Here is a 20,064-nt window from a genome sequence, read left to right on the forward strand (position 1 = left end):
TCATTCGTTAACATCTTTACCCTCTCCATCTCTGGAGAGGTGGGAGTTGATTCATGAATTTGGAAAAAATAACTGGCTATTCTCCGCCTGGGCACAGCCCTTCTTCCTCTTGGGATATGCGTGCAGCACCTCTCGTGTTCAGCCCCACTGCACCACCATGCAGATGGAGCAGAGGTGTACGGGCAGTGTGCTGCTGCTTGGAGGAAAATCTCTCTTCCTGGAAACCAGGAGCAGGGAAACGTTCATTTCCTCCAACAGGAAACAAACTGATGACACAAACTTGCCTCGTTCTGGAGTTCACACCCAGATCTCTAAGCTACATCTTCAACTACTCTATTGAGGTTTCCTTTTGGTTTTTCACCCACCACTGCTTCATTTTATTTCTGTGCTTGCTCATCACCCAGGAAAGGACTATGAAATGGTCCCCAGATACCAAACCTTTGGCGGGGGGCAGGGGTGGTGGTTCAGTGTTTAGAGACACTGAGAAACCACAATCAGAATAGAATTGGGTGGTGAAGGACCCATGTGATCTGGAACCTCATGGCACCATGGTGGACAGTGGAGGCCAGGAAATCTTCACTTTGGTGTTGCCTGGAGGCTTGGACTAGGCCCAGTGGGTTTTCACAGTAGCTAGCACAAGTGGCTTGGGTAAGAGGTTTTAAACCAGACTGTGAGCCTTTTGAATTTGGAGGGTCATTGTGGCTTATGATATTTTACTTGTAAAATATGACTTTCTGTGGAGTCCCAACTGCCTCTGTGGGCTTTTGAAAAGGCTGAGTGGGTATCTTTAAGTCATAGGTGCCAGGACCTCAGCAGAGGTGGGGGTCACCCTTCACAGGCTCAACATCACTCCTTTGGAGGCCCAGAAGTTGTAATGGCTCCATGCCAAGACTCTAAAGTGACTCAGAATCATGACACACACAAGAGTAGCACATATTTGTGCCACTTGGTTTGAAAATGAGCCAATATCCAACCATGAGCATGGCTACGTGCCCAGAACACACACCCAGTGTACCCAAAGGCTGTGGCCGACAATAAGTACCCTGGAGAGTTTCCTGGAATCAGTTTTCCCCTGACCCCAGTCAGTGCCCACTTGCCAGATTCTACTGCCTATGAATTTAAATTCAGCTGACAGAAATACCACTGCCCACAGAAAAAACAAGGGAATTCCAGAAAAACATCTACTTCTGCTTCATTGACTACACTAAAGCCTCTGACTGTGTGGATCACAATAAACAGTGGGAAATTCTTAAGAGAGATAGGAATACCAGTCCACCTTACCTGGCTCCTAAGACACCTGTATGCAGGTCAATAAGCAACAGTTAGAACTGGGCATGAAACCGTGGACTGGTTCAAAATTGGGAAAGAAGTACATCAAGGCTGTATTTTGTCACCCTGTTTGTTTTATATGCAGGGCACATAATGCAAAATGCCAGACTGCATGAGTCACAAGCTGGAATCAAGATTGCCAGGAGAAATATCAACAAGTTTAAATATGCAGATGATACCACTCAAGTGCAGAAAGCAAAGAGGAACTAAAAAGCCTCTTGATGAGGATGAAAGAGGAAAGTGAAAAAGCTGTCTGAAAACCCAACATTCAAAAGAGTGACTATCACGGTATCTGGTCCCATCATTTCATGGTGAACAGAAGGAGGAAAAGTGGAAAAAGTGACAGACTTTATTTTCTTGGGCTCCAAAATCACTGCAGATGGTGATTGCATCCATGAAATTAAGGACACTTACTCCTTGGAAGGAAAGCTATGACAAACCTAGACAGCATGTTAAAAAGTAGAGACGCCACTTTGCCAAAAAAGGTCAGTATAGTCAAAGCTATGACTTTTCCAGTAGTTATGTATGGATGTGAGAGTTGAACCATAAAGGCTGAGTGCCAAAGAACTGATGCTTCTGAACTGTGGTGTTGGAGAAGACTTGTGAGAGTCCTTGGACCGCAAGGAGATCAAACCAGTCGATCTTAAAGGAAATCAACCCTGAATATTCACTGGAAGGACTGCTGCTGAAGCTGAAGCTCTAATACTCTGGCCGGCCACCTGATGCAAAGAGCCAACTCATCAGAAAAGACCCTGATGCTGGGAAAGATTGAAGGCGGGAGAAGGGGGCAACAGAAGATGAGATGGTTAGACAGCATCGCTGACTTGATGGACATGAGTTTAAGCAAGCTCCAGGAGTTGGTGATGGACAGGGAAGCCTGGAGTACTGTAGTTCATGGGGTTGAAAAGAGTTAGACACGACTTAGCAACTGAAAAACAGCAAAAGGGCCTTACATAATATGTGCAATGTGGCATACGTAGGTGTCCCGTCCAACACCAAGAGCACGACGGCCTTGTGAGCAAAGCCCAGCAGCGTGAGCCCCCAGCCTGGGCAGGCAACCTCAAGGCACGACTTCCAGAGAGGACTTCACAGGGCTGTTAGAACTGGGAAGCATGTGCGCTGCTCTCCTGCTTTTCTCAAGGCAGCTGGGTCCCAGTGCATCACAGGGTGCTGGTAAGGTTCTAGCTTTTAACTGGTGGTGCCAGGCCAGTGTCACTGACCCTATGCTTGCCACCCAATTCCAGTCTGTATGCAGGACCGAGGATCCGAGGCTGGTCCCTCAGCAATCCCACGTGGCTTGTCTTTAGGTACCTCTGGATTGCTTAAGTCCATGCAAAGGAGAAAACATCCCTGGGAAGGCAGCTTTCTTAGGTCTAAACATTGCTTTGCAAGGGGCAGCCTCCTCAACTCTGAGGCTCCATTCTGAATATGCCTGTTCACATAGGAATGTGGCCTCCAAGCCCCTAGGGGGAGCTCTCAATCCATCCTGGGTGCCAGAAACCCCTTGGAGGCGAAGAGCACATGAAGGTATTAGGCAATGGTGAAGTCTCTCCCCCAGAAACAGTCAATGCCTAAGGTCAAAACTAAGCCTCCACCCACCAGGCAACATGACCCCCTGAGGAGACTCACAATAACTAGACCAGAAGACCCTGATCTGGATTGCTGGTAACTCTGAGCAGCTGCCCGAAGCATGATGACAAGGGCCTGGCTAGAAGTTGAATGTTAACATGGTTGATTTGATTCTGCAGATAAATTTTTAAAACTGAAGACTGAAAGAGATACCCCTTAAATAAGCCTATAGCTCTAGCCAAAGACTAAAATTAAATCAGAAACAAGGTTAAAACCTGTGCTTCTTTAAACACCTGATAATTGCTGAGAACCTTCTTTTCAGGCATGATAATCAACTAGTGAAAAAGACTCCTTCATACAGATGCCAGAGCCATACTGTTTACTGATTAAAAGACCAAAATTAGTAAATTCCTATGAGAGGTGAGAAAATGGAAATGGAATGTACAACTCTAGTCAATCAGAGGCAGTTTTCGAGACTTTTATTGAACTGTCATTTTATTACCAACATCTAACATTTCGAGTTTTGCTACATTTGGATAAGCACATTAGGAAGAAAATGTAAATTAAATACTATGAAAGTTCACCTTTAATGAAACATGATCTTGATAGGATATGGATATATAAATTTAGTGGTTTTATTGCATTGTTAGAAAATTATATTATGAAAGATACAAAAAAATCAATAGCTGTTATTATTTCTGTTTATTTTACAATCAGTATGCCATCTTTTGCCATTATGGCTTTAAATTTTCATTCTGCCCAACAGGTTTCAAATAATAGTTTATTACATGCTTTAATAAAACAGTTAAAATATTTACAAATTCAAAATAGATGTTTCATAACTGAAAAAAAGTTCACCTGAGAATTTATTATAACATTGCCATTTTTTGATATTTTTTTCTCCAAGTTGTTAATGTGGCTGAGTGTCCACCTGCAACCTGTATCGTCTACTGTGTCAAATATATTTGATTCCTTAAATTAGTTAAGCGTTAAGCTATAGTAAATTATAAGATGTACAGATGGAGTACTTAGATTTATATCCATGTTTGTTCTGAATATAACAATTTAACAAATTATCTGCTACAGCTGCAGGATTCAAATAATGAGAAACACTTTAAGGTATGGTTATTTTACTGAGTTAGACCTAACAGCTTTTAAAAATCATCAAGCAGTGAGAAGGCTAACTCATAAAATAAGGAACCATGATCATGTAAATACACCATATACAAACTGAAAATCACCTTTGAAAAATTCTGCATGAAGGAAAAGATATACACTGTATACACATAATCCTGTCACTTGTCTTCGGCAGCATCAAAAAAAAAATCAATTTAAAACAAATTTTCTTAGAAAAAACTTCTTTAGAAGTTAATGTTAAAATAGGCATAAATGCGTAATGCTATGCAATATATAAAAAACTTCCCCACTTTATGGCCAAAAGACAAAGATAAAAAAATTTTTATCTCTCTGTCCCTCTGGATTACAACTTGAAAATCATGTAGGTATGAGGTAGTGTAGTTACTTGTATTACATGCTGGTTATTAAAAGTAATGCTCTATTTTATGAAATAATACACTTGGCCAATAATTAGAATATCATTAAAATAAACCTTAATGCTAAACTGTTTACATGTAGCGAGAAATTTAATCCAAGTGCCTTAAAAATTGTTTTTAAACTCTGGAGACAGCTAGGTTTCATCATAAAATAGGAAGTAATCTTTCAGAGCAGCTATTTACAGTAGCAATTAAAGTACAGGACTGACTCTGCACACACACAGACTGGAGCCAACAACAGCTGAGCGCATACTGAGGTAGGAAATGAAGGAGCCCGTCGGCTTGGGTAAGAGTCTACACGCTGTAAACCAGCAAAGGTTTTATATTATTTTATATTTTGAATTTAAAATTACAAGTATCAAAGAAATAGCTAGATAGGGGTATATACATACACACACACACACACACACACACACATATCACTGATCACTGTTTTGTAGTATGGGATTCATTATCATAGAATTATATTCTCCCTGACAAATTCTTAGGTGTACTTATAAAAAGCCTCTAGAAAATAAACAAGCCCAACTAGTTTTCTCCTACAACAGCTAAGTTGATAATAGAAATAACATACAAACCACTGAAAAGATAGTGGCAATAGCTCCCGCCAACACCTGCCCCCATGAAAAAGGGTAACGTTTGACGAATTACTCTGAAACGGGAAGCCTGGTCCCCACGTCGCCTCACAGGCCTACTGGCTTCAGACCCAGTCCTACATGTTAACTACACAAGCCCTTTGCCAGACTCAAGATGCAATCTACACAAGTCAGGTGTCTAATCTCAGTGAAATGAAGTACTTTCCAATCCAGATGCTAAAAATTACTTTCTGTACCCTTTCAAACTGGATTCTGCAAACGTTTCTCTGAATGCAAATACTCAATGCTGCTTTCATCATTGACAGGTCCACAGCTTTCGTTAGACTCCCAAGCAAGCCTGTAACAGCAGAATGGCTAACAACCACTGCATAATGGCATGGGGCAAGGGTTCAGATTATTAGAAAACCATCTTAAAACAGGATTGAATAAACACAAAGGCTGATTTTAAAATGCCCAAGCCCCAAATGATGGGCGTGCCCTTACGCGCTAGATTTGGGGAGGAGAGCAAGACTAAATTTGGCTTCCGAATTCAAACCCACAATGGAACAAAATCATGTTTTTAGCCTATCTCACAAATCTGCATGGTTGTTGTAGACACATTTTGATCTATCGTAATGCTTTTTACAAAGAAACCACAGAACTTCAGAGACAGGATGGGAAATGAACTGCCACTCCTGATAAACGCAGGCCATCTTTCTCCCTTGTACGAGTGGCCTCCGGCGGGCAGGCCCCCAGTCTTGTCCCGGGTGAGCACTCCAGGATTCCAGGGAGGCGAAGACAAGGCTGCCATCGCAGGAGCTCACGCCACTGTGTCCTGAGTTTTATTTCTTCTTCCAAAAGGACGAGAATGTGAGAAAACAGAAAGATCATGCTGGACCCAGATGTAGAAGAGACGAAGAGGAAAAGAGGAAAATGACACTCATCTACTGCTGCTGCAGCCAGAACTCTTCAAGTCGACACCGAGGAGATCAGGAGCCTCAGCCAGAGGCCAGCCTCCTGCCTGGGGTTGCTAACTGTTTCCAACGTAGCCCAGGATCACAGCTGCAGGCCAACCAGTCTCCACTTTCAGCAAGAGCTGAAAGGGCAACACGCCAAGGTTCAGGCGAGACAGTCTCTTTACGTGTTCCCACTTCAGGCCTACACCAGCATGCCCGAGGAGGTGACACCTTATTTTTCAGTAGCATGTAACTCTGTCAGCATTACTTGGAGGAAAATTTTCTTTTAAACCAGTAATGTTGTAAGAAGGCCAGATGATTAATCTTTTGCAGGCTACTTCTTTAGAGTAGGATGTGTCTGCAGAGGTTTCAACCTGTAACTGTTGTTTGATATGCTGCAGTTTTTCATTTTCTGATTTACTTTGAATACTGGAAAGAATCATTGCTAACAGCTGTTATTCTTTAAAACTGAGGAGTTGTCAGTACCCTTGCCTGGAAAATCCCATGGACAGGGGAGCCTGGTATATGCTACAGTCCATGGGGTCACAAAGAGTCAGACATGACTGAGCGACTTCACTTTCTTTCTTTCTTTCAAAGCCTTACTGCATTTCCACATGGGAACTTTCAGCATCCAGGTGGCAGATCATTTCTGCCTCTCTTGTGGAAATGAAGGAAAAGTCAAAGGCTGATGTCAAAGAAATTCCCTTAACAGTAAAGTATGAGGGGCGACAAACCATACTGTCAAGAGATGGGTGGCCGTATCAGGCTTTTAAGACAATGTCAAAACGTCAGTGGGAAGGAGCCGGTTTGAAGGAGGCAGAGGTGCGTTTACTCATCAGTAGTACACTTGTCAGTCATCTGCTGACAGAAGTCCGAGATGCCCCCACTCTGGCGACAGGGCTCCCGGGGCCCCGGGCTCAGCTCCGAGGGGGTGCTGGCGGCCGGCTGGGACTCCTGGCCCCGCACACCGCCCGCCTCGCCGCCCCTGGTGCGGGGGCAACACGGGCTGGGCTCTCCGGCAGGCGGTCCAGCCGCAGGCCTTTCAGACAGACTCAGGATGGAGGGTAATGTGAGCTCACCGTCAGGCGTGCTCTTGCCTTTCTCGGAAATTAACAGGGAGAGCGGGCAGTCGGAAGCTGAGTACTTGGCGAGGATCTGTATCTGTTCTTGACTCAGCGCCGCTTCTTTACAAACTTGCTGGCAGAGCCCTGTCAGGTTCTGCTTGGTCTCGCCCAGGGTGGACAAAATGTGATCCCTCTCCTTCAACAAGCTCTCCTTTTCATTTTGCTGTAGGTGAGAAAGAGAATACGGTGAGTTGCGTTGATGAGCTCGTCAACACGGCTAGGGTGTGCAAACATTCATATCCATGGCACCTTCGCATCATGTAAGGTCATGGGGAATTTTTCCTGCCAATTCCATTCAAAAATACATTCAATACTGAGGGTCCATAAGCCCCCATCCCTAACAGGCCTACACATATCTTGGGGTTCATAACCTTTCAGGTTTTAGAGAGAAAGTATAGATGCACACATAATTCCTCCAGCAGCATCCAAGGCAGCACCCCACTCTCAGACACCTTCCCATTTCTAAATAAGACACACGAAAGCATCAACAGACGAAGGAGGATACATAACGACTGTGCAACCTGACCTCGGCTTGTGTCAGTTGTTTGGCCAAAATAGTTGCGACAGACTTACACGGTTTTCAGAGTTTTTTGGATCTGTGGACTGCAGATAAACCAGCATGGACTCTGGGGATGAAATACAATCCCCACAAAAGCACAAATGAAGTGATCATAACTCCAAAGAATCTAATAACGACTGGACATTAGTTGTTCCAGACATTGTGCTAAATGTTTCCAAACACACCATTTCAACTATGTAATCCTCACGATGACTGTTGATTTCAGGAATATCAAACACATTTTACAGATAGGGTTCAGATTTTAACATGCCCAGAGTCAAAAAGCTGGTAGGTGAGCTACTGAAGTGTGAATAATGGAGGGGAAGGGGAATTGTGTTTGTTAATTACTATTATTGCTATTTAACTAAAGCGTGTCCAAGTCGTGTCCAACTCTTTTGCGACCCTATGGGCTTTCCATCACTAGACGTACTGGAGTGGGGCTATTTCCTTGTCCAGGGGATCTTCCTAACTCAGAAACTGAACCCGTGAATCTTGCGCCATGTCTCTTATATTGCAGGTGGGTTCTTCACCTCTGAGTCAGCAGGGTTTCCCAGGTGGCGCTAGTGGTCAAGAATCTGCCTGACAACGCAGCAGATGCCAACAGACGCGGGTTCAATCCCTGGGTCAGGAAGAGCCCTTGGAGGAGGAAATGGCAGCCCACTCTAGTATTCCTGCCTGGACAATCCCTGGGCAGAGGAGCCTGGTGGGCTGCAGTCTGTACAGACAGAGAGTCGGACACGACTGGGCACAACTATTACTCCTATTGGTACTGTTGTTATTTTCACGTTAAATGATTATCCCTATGAGAAAGCCTACCATGAAATTTTGTTCAGGTTCTCCTGGCTCCGGCCTCTCTGTCCGCCATCACTGGTCACTGAGGGCAGCATGTCTTTTTTTCTATCATTGTACCACCCCATCTTTCCCATTCTACCACTGCACTGCGCCTCATCTAGTATGTGCTAGAAAACCAAATGACCAAGCTGTTTATAAGGTGAGAGTAAACAAATGTTGACAGAGGGTCAAAGATTTCTCTTGTGAAATCTATGACAAATCTCTTGGCCTTCTGCGCTCTGGCAACTTCAGGGGAGAGGAAGCTGTTAAATGTTGCCAGTTAACATTTAGACAGGTTGCTTCACAGTAGCCATCTACAATGGCCAACCTTTAAATAGATGCTTTTCTGGGACAAAAATAGCTAAAAGGTTAAAAAGGAAACCTGCTTTACACAAAAGTATTGTTGTGGGTTTATATTAAAGTTTTTATACAAAACTGTGGGTGACTCTGACTATGAGTAGTCAGGTTTTAGCGGGTGCCTACAACTATGGATAGTCAGGTTTTGAATATTTCAAGGCCATCTAAGACTTTGAAAAACTTTGCACTGAGTAAGAAACACTAAATTTTTTTACTGCAAAGTACATACTTCTATTTACTGAAGCATGATATATATCCTGAATGAACTCATCATATTTCACATACACACACACACACACACACACACACACACAGAAGGAGCAACTCTTCTCCAGCAGCAAGCATGCTTTCTGCAGTCTAGTACTAGGGATTTTCACAGAAAGGGGTGGCTCCCCATCTTGGAACAAGAGAAGGCTTCCCAGGTGGCTCAGGGGTAAAGAATCCGCCTGTCAACACAGGAGACACAGGAGACCTGGGTTTGATCCCTGCGTCGGGAAGATCCCCGGGAGGACAGCATGGCAACCCACTCCAGTGTTCTTGCCTGGAGAATCTCATGGACAGAGCCTGGTGGGCTACAGGCCACAGGGTGGCAAAGAGTCAGACATGTGTGCACACACACAGACACAAGCTGAAGCTATGAGACGCTGTTCTAAACGGCACAGGTGCACTAACAGGGTCATGTCAAAAGCACGCACCCACTGGCTGAGGAGGCTGGCTCTCCCCCCGGCAAGTCTGGGAAAATATCGACATCAAGATGACCAATGACTATTGTGAGTTCTAAGAAATTAAATTAGAAAAAAATAATCCATGAGTCCACTGTGATACTAAAAGGATGTGGTCAGAGGGAGGGAAAAGAGGAGGGAAGGAAAGTTCTTTTTAAAGAGGAATACCAATAAATGTCAGTGGAATGACAGAATTGGAAAAATCCCGATTTTGCAGTCCCCATTGTAAAGGCCATCATCGCATGCTTAAAACCAAAGGACAAAGGAGTGTTGGGGAACCAGATATTCACAAAGTGCCTAACTAACAGTCCACAGAAAACAATCACAAAGGCAAAAAAAAAAAAAAAAATTTGGAAATGATCTGCTCCCATGCACTCAAGTGGAACAACACCCTGACATGGTGTCTCCTCAAGTGACCCAGTATGAAGGACACAATGCTGAATGTTTAATCTCAATCTAAGAACACACACTTTCACATGAAACACAAGGACTGAAAGAAGGAGTTAAATAGAACCAAGGGGAAATGATCAGACAAACATTAAAACTTATTATCATTAAAAAATAGCAGGGGGGAGTACTGGGCATATGCCCTGAGGGAACTGTAACTGAAAAGGATACATGTAGCCCAGTGTTCATCACAGCACTGTTCACAACAGCCAGGACACGGAAGTAACCTAGCTGTCCACCAGCAGATGAACGAGTAAAGCAGCTGTGGGACGTATGCACAGTGAGACACCGCTCACCGTAAAGAGGAGTGCATCTCACTCAGTCACATGTATGTACACACAGCGGAACAGTGCTCCGCCATACTGACATGTCCTGAAGGAGGTGCTGGCAACCCACTCCAGTGTTCTTGCCTGGAGAATCCCCACAGACCGAGGACCCTGACGGGCTCTAGTCCACGGAGTTGCAAAGACTCAGACATGACTGAGTGAGCAAGCGATTGACATGCACCCACTGCTATACTTAAAACTAACACAACATTGTTAATCAACTATACTCTCATATAAAACAAAAATTTTTTTAATTAAAAAAATGAGGGGAGAAGGGGGAGGATTTGTTCTAGACTGAGAGACTAAAGACAAAACTAAAAACATCATGTGAGCATTGGCTCCTACTTTGAAAAGAAAAAATATATATAAAGTATGCCTGGGGACAATAAGAGTAATTTGAATAGGAACTACATATGTTATTTAAGATTTATTAATTTTCTCAGGTATGACAAAGATATGGGTAAATATATTTGATAAAGATGTCAAAAAATGTCATTTTAGAAGATTCATATTTAAGCATGTAGGGGTAAAATGTCATAATGTGGCCGGTTTCAAATGATTCAGAAAATTAAAGGAGAGCCATAGAGACGGACAGGGAGTACAGTGAGAAGATACCCAACTACAGTAACAAAGAATCCAAGAGCGGCTGGCAGGGACAGAGGGACAAAGACCTGCAGAGCAGCCAGGCGGGATGGGGGACACAGACCCGGCCAGAGAGACAGAGGCCAGGACCCACAGGGAGAGGCAGAAAGCAAAGATGGCAAGATGTCAACGACTGGGGACTCCACCCAGGAAGTATATGGGTGTTCACCGCACTATCCATTGAACTTTCCTGCAAGCTTCAAATTTCTAGAATGGGGAGGAGGAAGATGATTCTCACGAACAAATAAAAACACCTAAAGCTGGCTCCCTATGAGACTCTAAGCACTTGATTGGCAAGGGCTATGTCTCGCTGATCTTTGATTTCCCTGTACCCAGTACATTTAATATGGAATGAAAAGCAGATACTCACAGAAAACATAACTACTAATTTTTGCTGAGCCCTGAACATGTGCGGGGCAGGACAAAGCCTTCCATCTCTGGCTGCATCTTATCCTCGCACCAGACCTGAGGGAGATACTACTCTTATCTCTTGCTATCAATGAGGGAATTGGGTTTTGGAGAGGCAACAACCTCTCCAAAGCCACCAAGAGGCCAGGCAGAGTTTTCCGCTGTTTGACTCCAAAGCCTTCGTCTGACTTACGTGTTCCAGCGCAACAGGTTAGAAACTCAGTGTGCATAATAAAGACTCACACTGGAAACTTCTGCAGAATGCATGTTCCTGGGCCCCTCCCACAGGTCTGGGATGGGGCTCCCCAGGGAGCATTTTGAAGGCGGACTCCCGGGTAACTGACGCCAACTGTACACAGGCCACACTTCAAGACGTGCTGCTCAAGGGCCTCAGAGAGTGGCAGCAGGGAAGCCCCAGAGGGCCCACTGGAGGGTTTGGAGATGGGCGTGCACATGTCACTAGAGCAGTAGTTAGAGGGTGACCAGAAAACAGTTGTTTTTAATACAATAATCTTCACGACAAAATTCAAAACACTAAAGACAGACTGGGCTTCCCTGGTGGCTCAGACTGTCAAGAGTCTGCCTTCAATGCAGGAGATCTGGGTTCGATCCCTGGGTTTGGAAGATCCCCTGGAAAAGGGAAAGGCTACCACCCACTCCAGTATTCTTGCCTGGAGACAATCCACGGGAGCACATACAATCAGACAGGACTGAGCGGCTAACACTTTCCCTTCACAAAGACAGATGAGGTCATTTGACTCCTACACCATCATCCTGGACAAGGGCAGTGAAATGAAACGATGTGTGGACATCTCAACCCCAAGTTCCAGAACTTTGTGAACACTGTGATTTCTGATCACTTGTGATATCTGATTTCTTCTAAGAGAAATCACACTTTGGCAATTTATTACTTTTCTTTAAAAAGCAAAGTTTATTTCAAGGTTACCTTTGTCTGAGACCACAATGGTATCAGAGACACAGATTTTCTGACTTCTGATTTTGTCTTAGAGAAAAGAATAAACATAGACCTTGAGAAGAATCCTATAAAGACGAGAGCTTTATAAGTCAAACACATAACAAGTTGAATGATTCTTGAACTTTGTTCAAGATCTTATATTTATTGATAAAAGAAAAGTCACGATTTTGGTTTGTAAATCATGGATATTCATTTCTTACAGTAAAAGCAATACTGAATTAACACCTAACCTCTAACATACTATCAAATTTTAAATAAAGATTAAAAGTCAATACCATCAATTTACTGACCAAATAAATACCTGCCTCTTTTTCTTCAAAGGTGACTAACAGACTTCGACAGGACTTCTTGTTGAAAAATACAACTCAATTTATTAAATTCAAATTAACATCTCCCTTTGGCTTTCCGAGCATATAAAGACCACCTGAAGCATGCTTAAAGACACTCCTTGGAAGAAAAGCTACAAACCTAGACAACGTATTAAAAAGCAGAGACATTACTTTGCTGACAAAGGTCCGTCTAGTCAAGGCTATGGTTTTTCCAGTAGTCATGTATGGAAGTGAGAGTTGGACCATAAAGAAAGCTGAGCGCCAAAGAATTGATGCTTTTGAACTGTGGTGTTGGAGAAGACTCTTGAGAGTCCCCTGGACTCCAAGGAGATCAAACTTGTCCATCCTAAAGGAGATCAGTCCTGAGTGTTCATTGGAAGGACTGATACTAAAGATGAAGCTCCAATACTTTGGCCACTGATGTGAAGAACTGACTCACTGGAAAAGACTCAGATGCTGGGAAAGACTGAAGGCGGGAAGAGAAAGGGACAACAGAGGATGAGATGGTTGGATGGCATCACTGGGTAGAAGGACGTTGAGTTGAAGCAAGCTCCAGGAGTTGGTGATGGACAGCAAAGCCTGGAGTGCTGCAGTTCATGAGTCGGACAAAAAGTCGGATACAACGGAGTGACTTTATCTCATGGCTTTATCTCACTGATCCACCTTAAAAGTACTATTTTCAAATCATTATTCGTTTTGTAATCAAAATACTTTTCTTCACATGCTGATCTATCCACTCTATTAGGCTATTACTCTTAGAAGGAACTACAAAAATTTCCTAAGAACCATGGGAAAACCAAATATTCCCTTCTATTGAAAATTAACCAAAAGTTATTCCACTGACCACATAAAAGGAATCTTTCTGAAATGAGAGAGGCAATATAAACAGTCAGGTCCAAACCCAGAGTCTACAGAGTAAGCAGAGACATTAGGAAAGGAACAATCAAGGTAGAAAAATTGATAAATAGTATAATTGATAAATTATACTATTTGAAATATATTGAAAATTGAAAAACTATATATAAACTATATATATTGAAAAACTATATTGAAAATTGATAAATAATAGTATAGCAGTAAGAAGAAAAAAGTAATATTTATTGAGTACTATGTGCCAGGCACTTTTCTAAAGGCTTAGATGTATTAGCTCATTTAATCTTCATAAACTGGAGAAGGAAATGCAACCCACTCCAGTATTTTTGCCTAGGAAATCCTATGGACAGAGGAGGCTGGCAGGCTACATATAGTCCATGGGGTCACCAAAAAAAAAAAAAAGAGTTGGGCACGACTTAGAGACTACACAACAATAATAATCTTCATAAATGAATACTCATTTCTATAAAGTAAGAACTAGTATTATCCCATCTTACAGAGGAGAAAACTGAGACACAAAGATATTACATAGCCTGCCCAGAGTTACACGGGCTTCCCTGGCGGCTCAGACCTGCAGTGCAGGAGCTGCAGGAGACACAGGTTCGACCCCTGGGTGGGGAAGATCCCCTGGAACAGGGCATGACAAGCCAATCCAGTGTTCTTGCCTAGAGCAGGCCACAGAGAGAGGAACCTAGTGGGCTACAGTCTAGGGCGTCTAAGAGAGTCGGATACGACTTAGTGACACCACGGACGCACGAGAAACAGAACATTCAGTGAACGTTTCCACCGCATCAAGACACTGTCTCTGCTGTCGTCTCTAACCATGGCTTTTAGCTTTAGTGGGCCTGTACTATCAGTTATCTTTCTTCACACAACGCTTTCTTCTATTGGTACCAACCACTACCGTACAAAGAAACACTGGGGAAAATTAATCCACTTTTTAGTTAATTTGTGTTTTGATGCTGGAATAAAAAATAAGATGTAACAAAGTAGGCATTCTTATCCCTGAGGGTCTCATTAGGTATTAAAATTTTCTATTTATATTAGCACATGAATTTTTTCCTTTGGATGAAAGATTCGAGTTGGCTGGTTCGTTTTTCTATCAACCAAAACAACTTACTGGTTCATTAAAACCAACAACTGGAGCATCAGCATTTACAGACAGCAAGCACAACACAAAGAGATTCCAGTGTTTCAGAATTTCTCTTATTTTTACTCAACCACCAAGAATTAGGTAGTGACGTTATCTTTAATCTATAAATCACTTTTTTAAAAGAGACACAGAAATAGTTCAACTTACATATGACAGTATCACATTGTATATGTAAAACACTTGCTTAGGTAAAATTATGAAAATCCTCATTGTTTTTTATCTCCTAAGCTTTCTGAAAATGTCACATAATTTATTTTTTAATATTGATCAGCAAATTTTAAAATTAAATTGAACATTGTATCTGACTTAGGAATTGAGACAGCTATTTCCTGTAAAAAAGACTGTTGGAACTGTTGGAATTAGAATAAGAAGCATCATCCAGACTCACCAGCTTCTCAATTTCTGACTCCAGATTCTGTATACAGTCAAGCTTTCTCTTGCGACAGCGCTGTGCGGCAATCCTGTTTTTACTTCTTCTCCGAATATCATGGATGCAATCGAGCTGTTCTGGAGTCAGCTTGTGCATTTTCAACAAAGATTGAAAATCATTTCGAGAGAGTGAAATTATTCGTTGTGCATTAAATGGCAATTTTACCTAGAAAGTGAAATAAACATTAGCAATTATTGCTGCATTTTTTGGTTTTACTTAAATCTAGGAAGAGGAAAATATGCATCTATGTTTTCCAGGGAACTTTATTTAGACTTAAAAAAACCCTCTATTCCCAATTTCTGTACATTCTTTTTTTTTTCCTTCATTATTTCTCTTTTATTTTTGAGAAGGTTTAGAAGATAAATTGAGAAGCAGATTTTTTTCACAAATCAAACATCATACACACAAACATTAATGTACTTAAGAGAAAAAAACAGAATTTAAATTATTTTACTATACGGCATGTCAATACCCCATAGAGAGCTTCAAGGCATTTTATTTTCTAAAGTGTTTTAAATGTATTTTTACCCAAACCAAAAAAATTCTGTTTTGTTCTTTGATTTCTATTACTGTGTAGCACTGATTTAATATAGTGTATAATAACACTAATAATTTCTAAGGAATTTCTGAAAATTTATTTTTCTGTCAGAAAAATGGCAGTTTCACATAATTCATTTTACTTGCCAATGTAGAAATGGTTAGAAAAATCTTATGAATATTTACAGTCATTTTCAACATATTTAAATTTGAAATAATAAGAAGATAATCTTTAAAAAATAATACTGTGGGAAAATTTAATTATCAAAAAGAAATGAAACATTTGTCAGTTTCTCTGGCTACCTAGTCTTTCAAGCTTACAGAAATTAGTTACATAAAATATTCTAAAATTTCTTAAATGCTTCATTTAAACACTTTGTCATAGTTTCGAGCACTGCATTTACAAATGGCATATATAAAAATCGATATATATAACTTCATGCTTACATACTACTTCTTAAATTAAATAATCAAACACCTCCTTCCAAAGCCAAGGGGGAAAAAAACCTCTTCATTGTTTCAAACTATGTCATCCAACAGCTATAAAACCAAAGAATATGATAAAGAACTAACGAGTCTTTATTATTACTAGAACTATGGTCAAGTTTTACAAAAAAGCATCTATCAAATACAAACACTGATACACAAAGTACACAGATCAAGGTTAGTGTGATTAATAACATACCAGTTACATGTAGTTCATGCTAAATTATTAAGACATTCTTTAAATTAATAGATGAAATGACTAAGGGAAAATAAGAAAAAAATGTATAGCTATGAGAAACTAGTATAAAGAAAACTCTGGACCGGAAGCCACATTCCTGCAACAAGTCACGGCTAAGTGACTAAGTCCCATGTCTAGACGTCCTTGTGGCAGTGAATAAGACTGAATATATGCTGTACTTAGCCAGGAGTTAATCATGAAATGACTAGAGAATCATTATTCTTTTTCCTCTCGGGACCTGGCACTTGATTTAGTGTTACACGGCCAATGCGGGAATCCACTCCCCAGTTAACAGAACAGATACGCCTACTTAAAATAAAGAAACACAGCAGTCCTTCCAACTTAATCAGCCACTCCTGGTATGTATCACACGGTGGTATAATTAACTGAGTATGGGCTCCCTCCTCCCTCCCTGAACCAGATCACATTCCCAACAGGAGCGGACACATTCAGCCCAGTTAACGGAGGTCAAACAATGACTCAAGCGCACTCTCCTTTTCCACTCACCTCACACTCTTGTTCTCTGGCTGAACAGGGCTCACTGTCCCCTTCGGTATCCGTCTCCGAGTCGTCGCCCAAGCTGATCACACAAGCGTAGGGACAAGGCTCCTGCTGCGGCTCTGAAACGTAGTCATCGGTTCCGATCTCCAGGCTGCTGGAACAGCCCTCGGTACTCAGAGTGCTTATGAAAGGGCAACTGACGGAACTCAGGGTTGTGAAAGTCCTCTGGCCCGGCTCCGGGCTCTCACTGATCCGGATGCCTAACCAGGGACACTCAGACCGCTTCTGGGGGTAGCTGTGCTCTGGGCCATCTTTGGCCACGGCAGGGGACAACTGCATTTGGCAGGGAGAGTCGGCGCTGCAGATGTCACTCCAGAAGCCCTTCGCGAGGTGCTCGGCCACCTCTCGCTCCACGCTGCTCAGGTCACTGGCGGCAAGGCCACTGTCCTTCCTGGGGCCGGGGTCTGACTTCACGTCTGGACTCTCACTGAAAGCCTTCTCTTCTCGCACGTCGCAACCCGACGAAGGCTTTTCCATCAACACTGTCGTGTTCTGCATGCCAGCAAAATTCACGTCACCGTACTGGTCGTACGTGTGTAAGAGAGACAGGGAGTAGAGCCCGTGGGGGTCTGCAGAATTGGGGGGGCAGGGAGTTGCTTCTGTTTTTCCGGATGAGCCCTGGGAAGCGGGATCTTTCTTCTTGGCTTCTTCATGTTCCATTGATGATTTTCTTTCTTCACATTTTAAAATCACCTGCAAGTCTGCACAGTCCTGGATTCCTCCTAGACACTCATTTTCTGACGGCTCATGAGGCTGAACAGAAGCGGCCTGAATGTCTTTGACGCTGGATTCCACGGTTCGGACTCTGTCAGTCCCAAACGCTTTCTGGAATTTTCGGTATTTGGGGCATAAAGACGGCAGAGCCAGGGCAGCGTCCTTTTCTAAGCACATGGATTCACATGTTTGGCTGGCACTGTCCTGCACAGGAGGAGTCACTTTTGCACTACCTTGATACCTACGCAGTTTACAGTGAGGGGTTTGGACATTTTTGTTGTCCAGAAATTCCTCCACCTCATCGATTTCTAAATCCTTCTGGTCCAAAAGCGAAAACTTAAAATCTGGTTTCTGGCAAGGCGAGAAGAAGCATTTTTTTCTGGGGCATTCCTGCGTGTCTGCAGTGGAGTCCAGAAACTTGTATTTGAGAAACTGAAAGCAGGATTCCTCAATATCAGGTACGCCTAAAAATTCCACACACTTGTACACCTCATCCACATTGTCCTTACTGAGTATCAGTTTAGCGGTGTAGGCAAACTGAATTAAAGGTTCAAATCCTTTAACTGTCACCTGTTAATGTACAAAACAAAAACAAACACATCACCTGAAAAGCTGTCTAGCAGATAAGGACAAGAGAAGCAGCAGGGTGGCAAGATGAAAACCTCTTTGTGATACTTATAAAACAGGGATTTTAATTCGGTGAGAAAAAAAAAATTCTTCTCAGAAATGTAAAGCTAAGGGAATCTAGAAAAGCTTGCTTCTCACATCCGTTCATTGGGACCACACCCTCCACTTTATAGATTTCCACTCATGATGATCCATGGAGTATGATTTACTCATATGAGATAAAGATATAAACATTACCACACTTTCCACATTAGTGGAAAGAAGGCATCTATGGAATAAGGAACATGGATAAACGTCCAACACACTGTTTCAAGTGCTGGGGTCTGCTGCCATCCTAGTTTCATGCGGTTACCATATTCCAAACAACTCCTCAACTGTGATAAAGTACTACAGTGGAATTTTCAAGGCCGGAGAACAATACAGCTAAAGCAATGAAAGTATTCCTAACCATGGTGGACAGTAAATGGCTAACTATCAATTATCTTAGAGTTTCTAATAAAATTTTTAAAGATTCAAATTTACAAAGTGATCTACGTGAAGACCTAAAACTTGTGCCTAGTACAGTCTCAGCAAAGATTCAAGAACTCGAGCTAATAGAACCTTTAAGCTCAAAACTGTACATCTACACTGAGCCTGCCTCTGCAGAGAGGGGGGAGGACACGCACTGAGGGCGGGGAAAGCGTCATTCCAGGCTCTAAATGCAAAAATTAATTCTAAAACACTGAATTCCAGTAAGAGTGATCAAGACATAATTTTTCTGTGATCCCCTCAAACACCTGCTAAACTGGGCATACTTAATTAGCCTTTAAATGGCTAAAAAAATAATAAAATAAAAATAGCAACACCAAATACTGGTGAAGATGTGGAGAAACTGGAAAACTCACACATTGCTGGTGGGAACGTAAAATGGTGCAGCCGCTCTGCAAACCAGTTTGGCAGTTTGTTATAAACATGCAATCACCATATGTCCCAGCAACTGCACTCCTATTCTTTCATGCCAGAAAAATGAAAACTCATCCTGCATAAGTGCTCACTGCGATGTTATTTGTAACAGCCCAAAATTGGAATTAGCCTGATTTCCTTCAATAGGTGTACAGCTAAATAAAAACCGGTACACCCACAGTATGTACTGCTCAGCAATACAAAAGAATACACTGCGGATGCCTAAGACTTGGATAAATCTCAGAGAAATTATATAAGAGGAAAAAGGACAATCCCAAAAGGTCACCTACTGTATGATTCCATTTATATGACATTTTTCAGATGACAAAACTTTAAGAAAGGACAGATTAGTGGTTGCCAGGGGTTAGGGATGGAGGGAGGGGGTGAGGGTGTATGGATGGAAACCAGGAAGGAAGTGAGTGCAACACAAGGGATTCTCGGGTGGGTGCTGAAACTGTTCCATTTTCTTACTGTGGTAGTGGATACATGGATCCACCCAGAAAATGAAACTGTAGAGAATTTCATAGCATACGCAATTTAGTACAAGTAAGACCAGGAAAGCCTAAGCTGAATGAATTGTACTACTATCAAAATCCTGGCTGTGATACACTACAGTTTTGCAAAAATATTACCATTGGAAGAAGCTGAGCAGAGCGCAGCAAAGGGTCTCTCTGCCTTATGTCTTACAGCTGCATGTAAATTTACAACGATCTCAATAAATATTCTAATTGAGAAATTTTAAATAATTTAAAATAATCAAGAGGCTTTAAAGACAGCTATACAATGATCTTTTCAATCTG

The 20,064-nt window shown here is 42.1% G+C and overlaps 1 protein-coding gene across 2 annotated transcripts in view; it reads right to left on the reverse strand.

Moving 5' to 3' along the window:
• Window positions 1-3,362: 3,362 nt before the first annotated feature.
• BACH1 (BTB domain and CNC homolog 1) overlaps window positions 3,363-20,064 on the reverse strand; it is a 45,369-nt gene continuing 28,667 nt past the window's right edge. For both annotated transcript variants that reach the window (XM_043892724.1, XM_043892725.1), the window contains exons 3-5: window positions 16,928-18,265; window positions 15,118-15,324; window positions 3,363-7,269 (exon numbers count right to left, since the gene is read on the reverse strand). In XM_043892724.1, coding sequence (XP_043748659.1) covers window positions 6,811-7,269; window positions 15,118-15,324; window positions 16,928-18,265 — 2,004 coding nt within the window. In that variant the 3' untranslated portion in view covers window positions 3,363-6,810. The remainder of the gene's footprint in view (window positions 7,270-15,117; window positions 15,325-16,927; window positions 18,266-20,064) is intronic.

The sequence above is a fragment of the Cervus elaphus genome, chromosome 31, assembly GCF_910594005.1.
Source record: "Cervus elaphus chromosome 31, mCerEla1.1, whole genome shotgun sequence".
NCBI classification, from domain to species: Eukaryota; Metazoa; Chordata; class Mammalia; order Artiodactyla; family Cervidae; genus Cervus; species Cervus elaphus.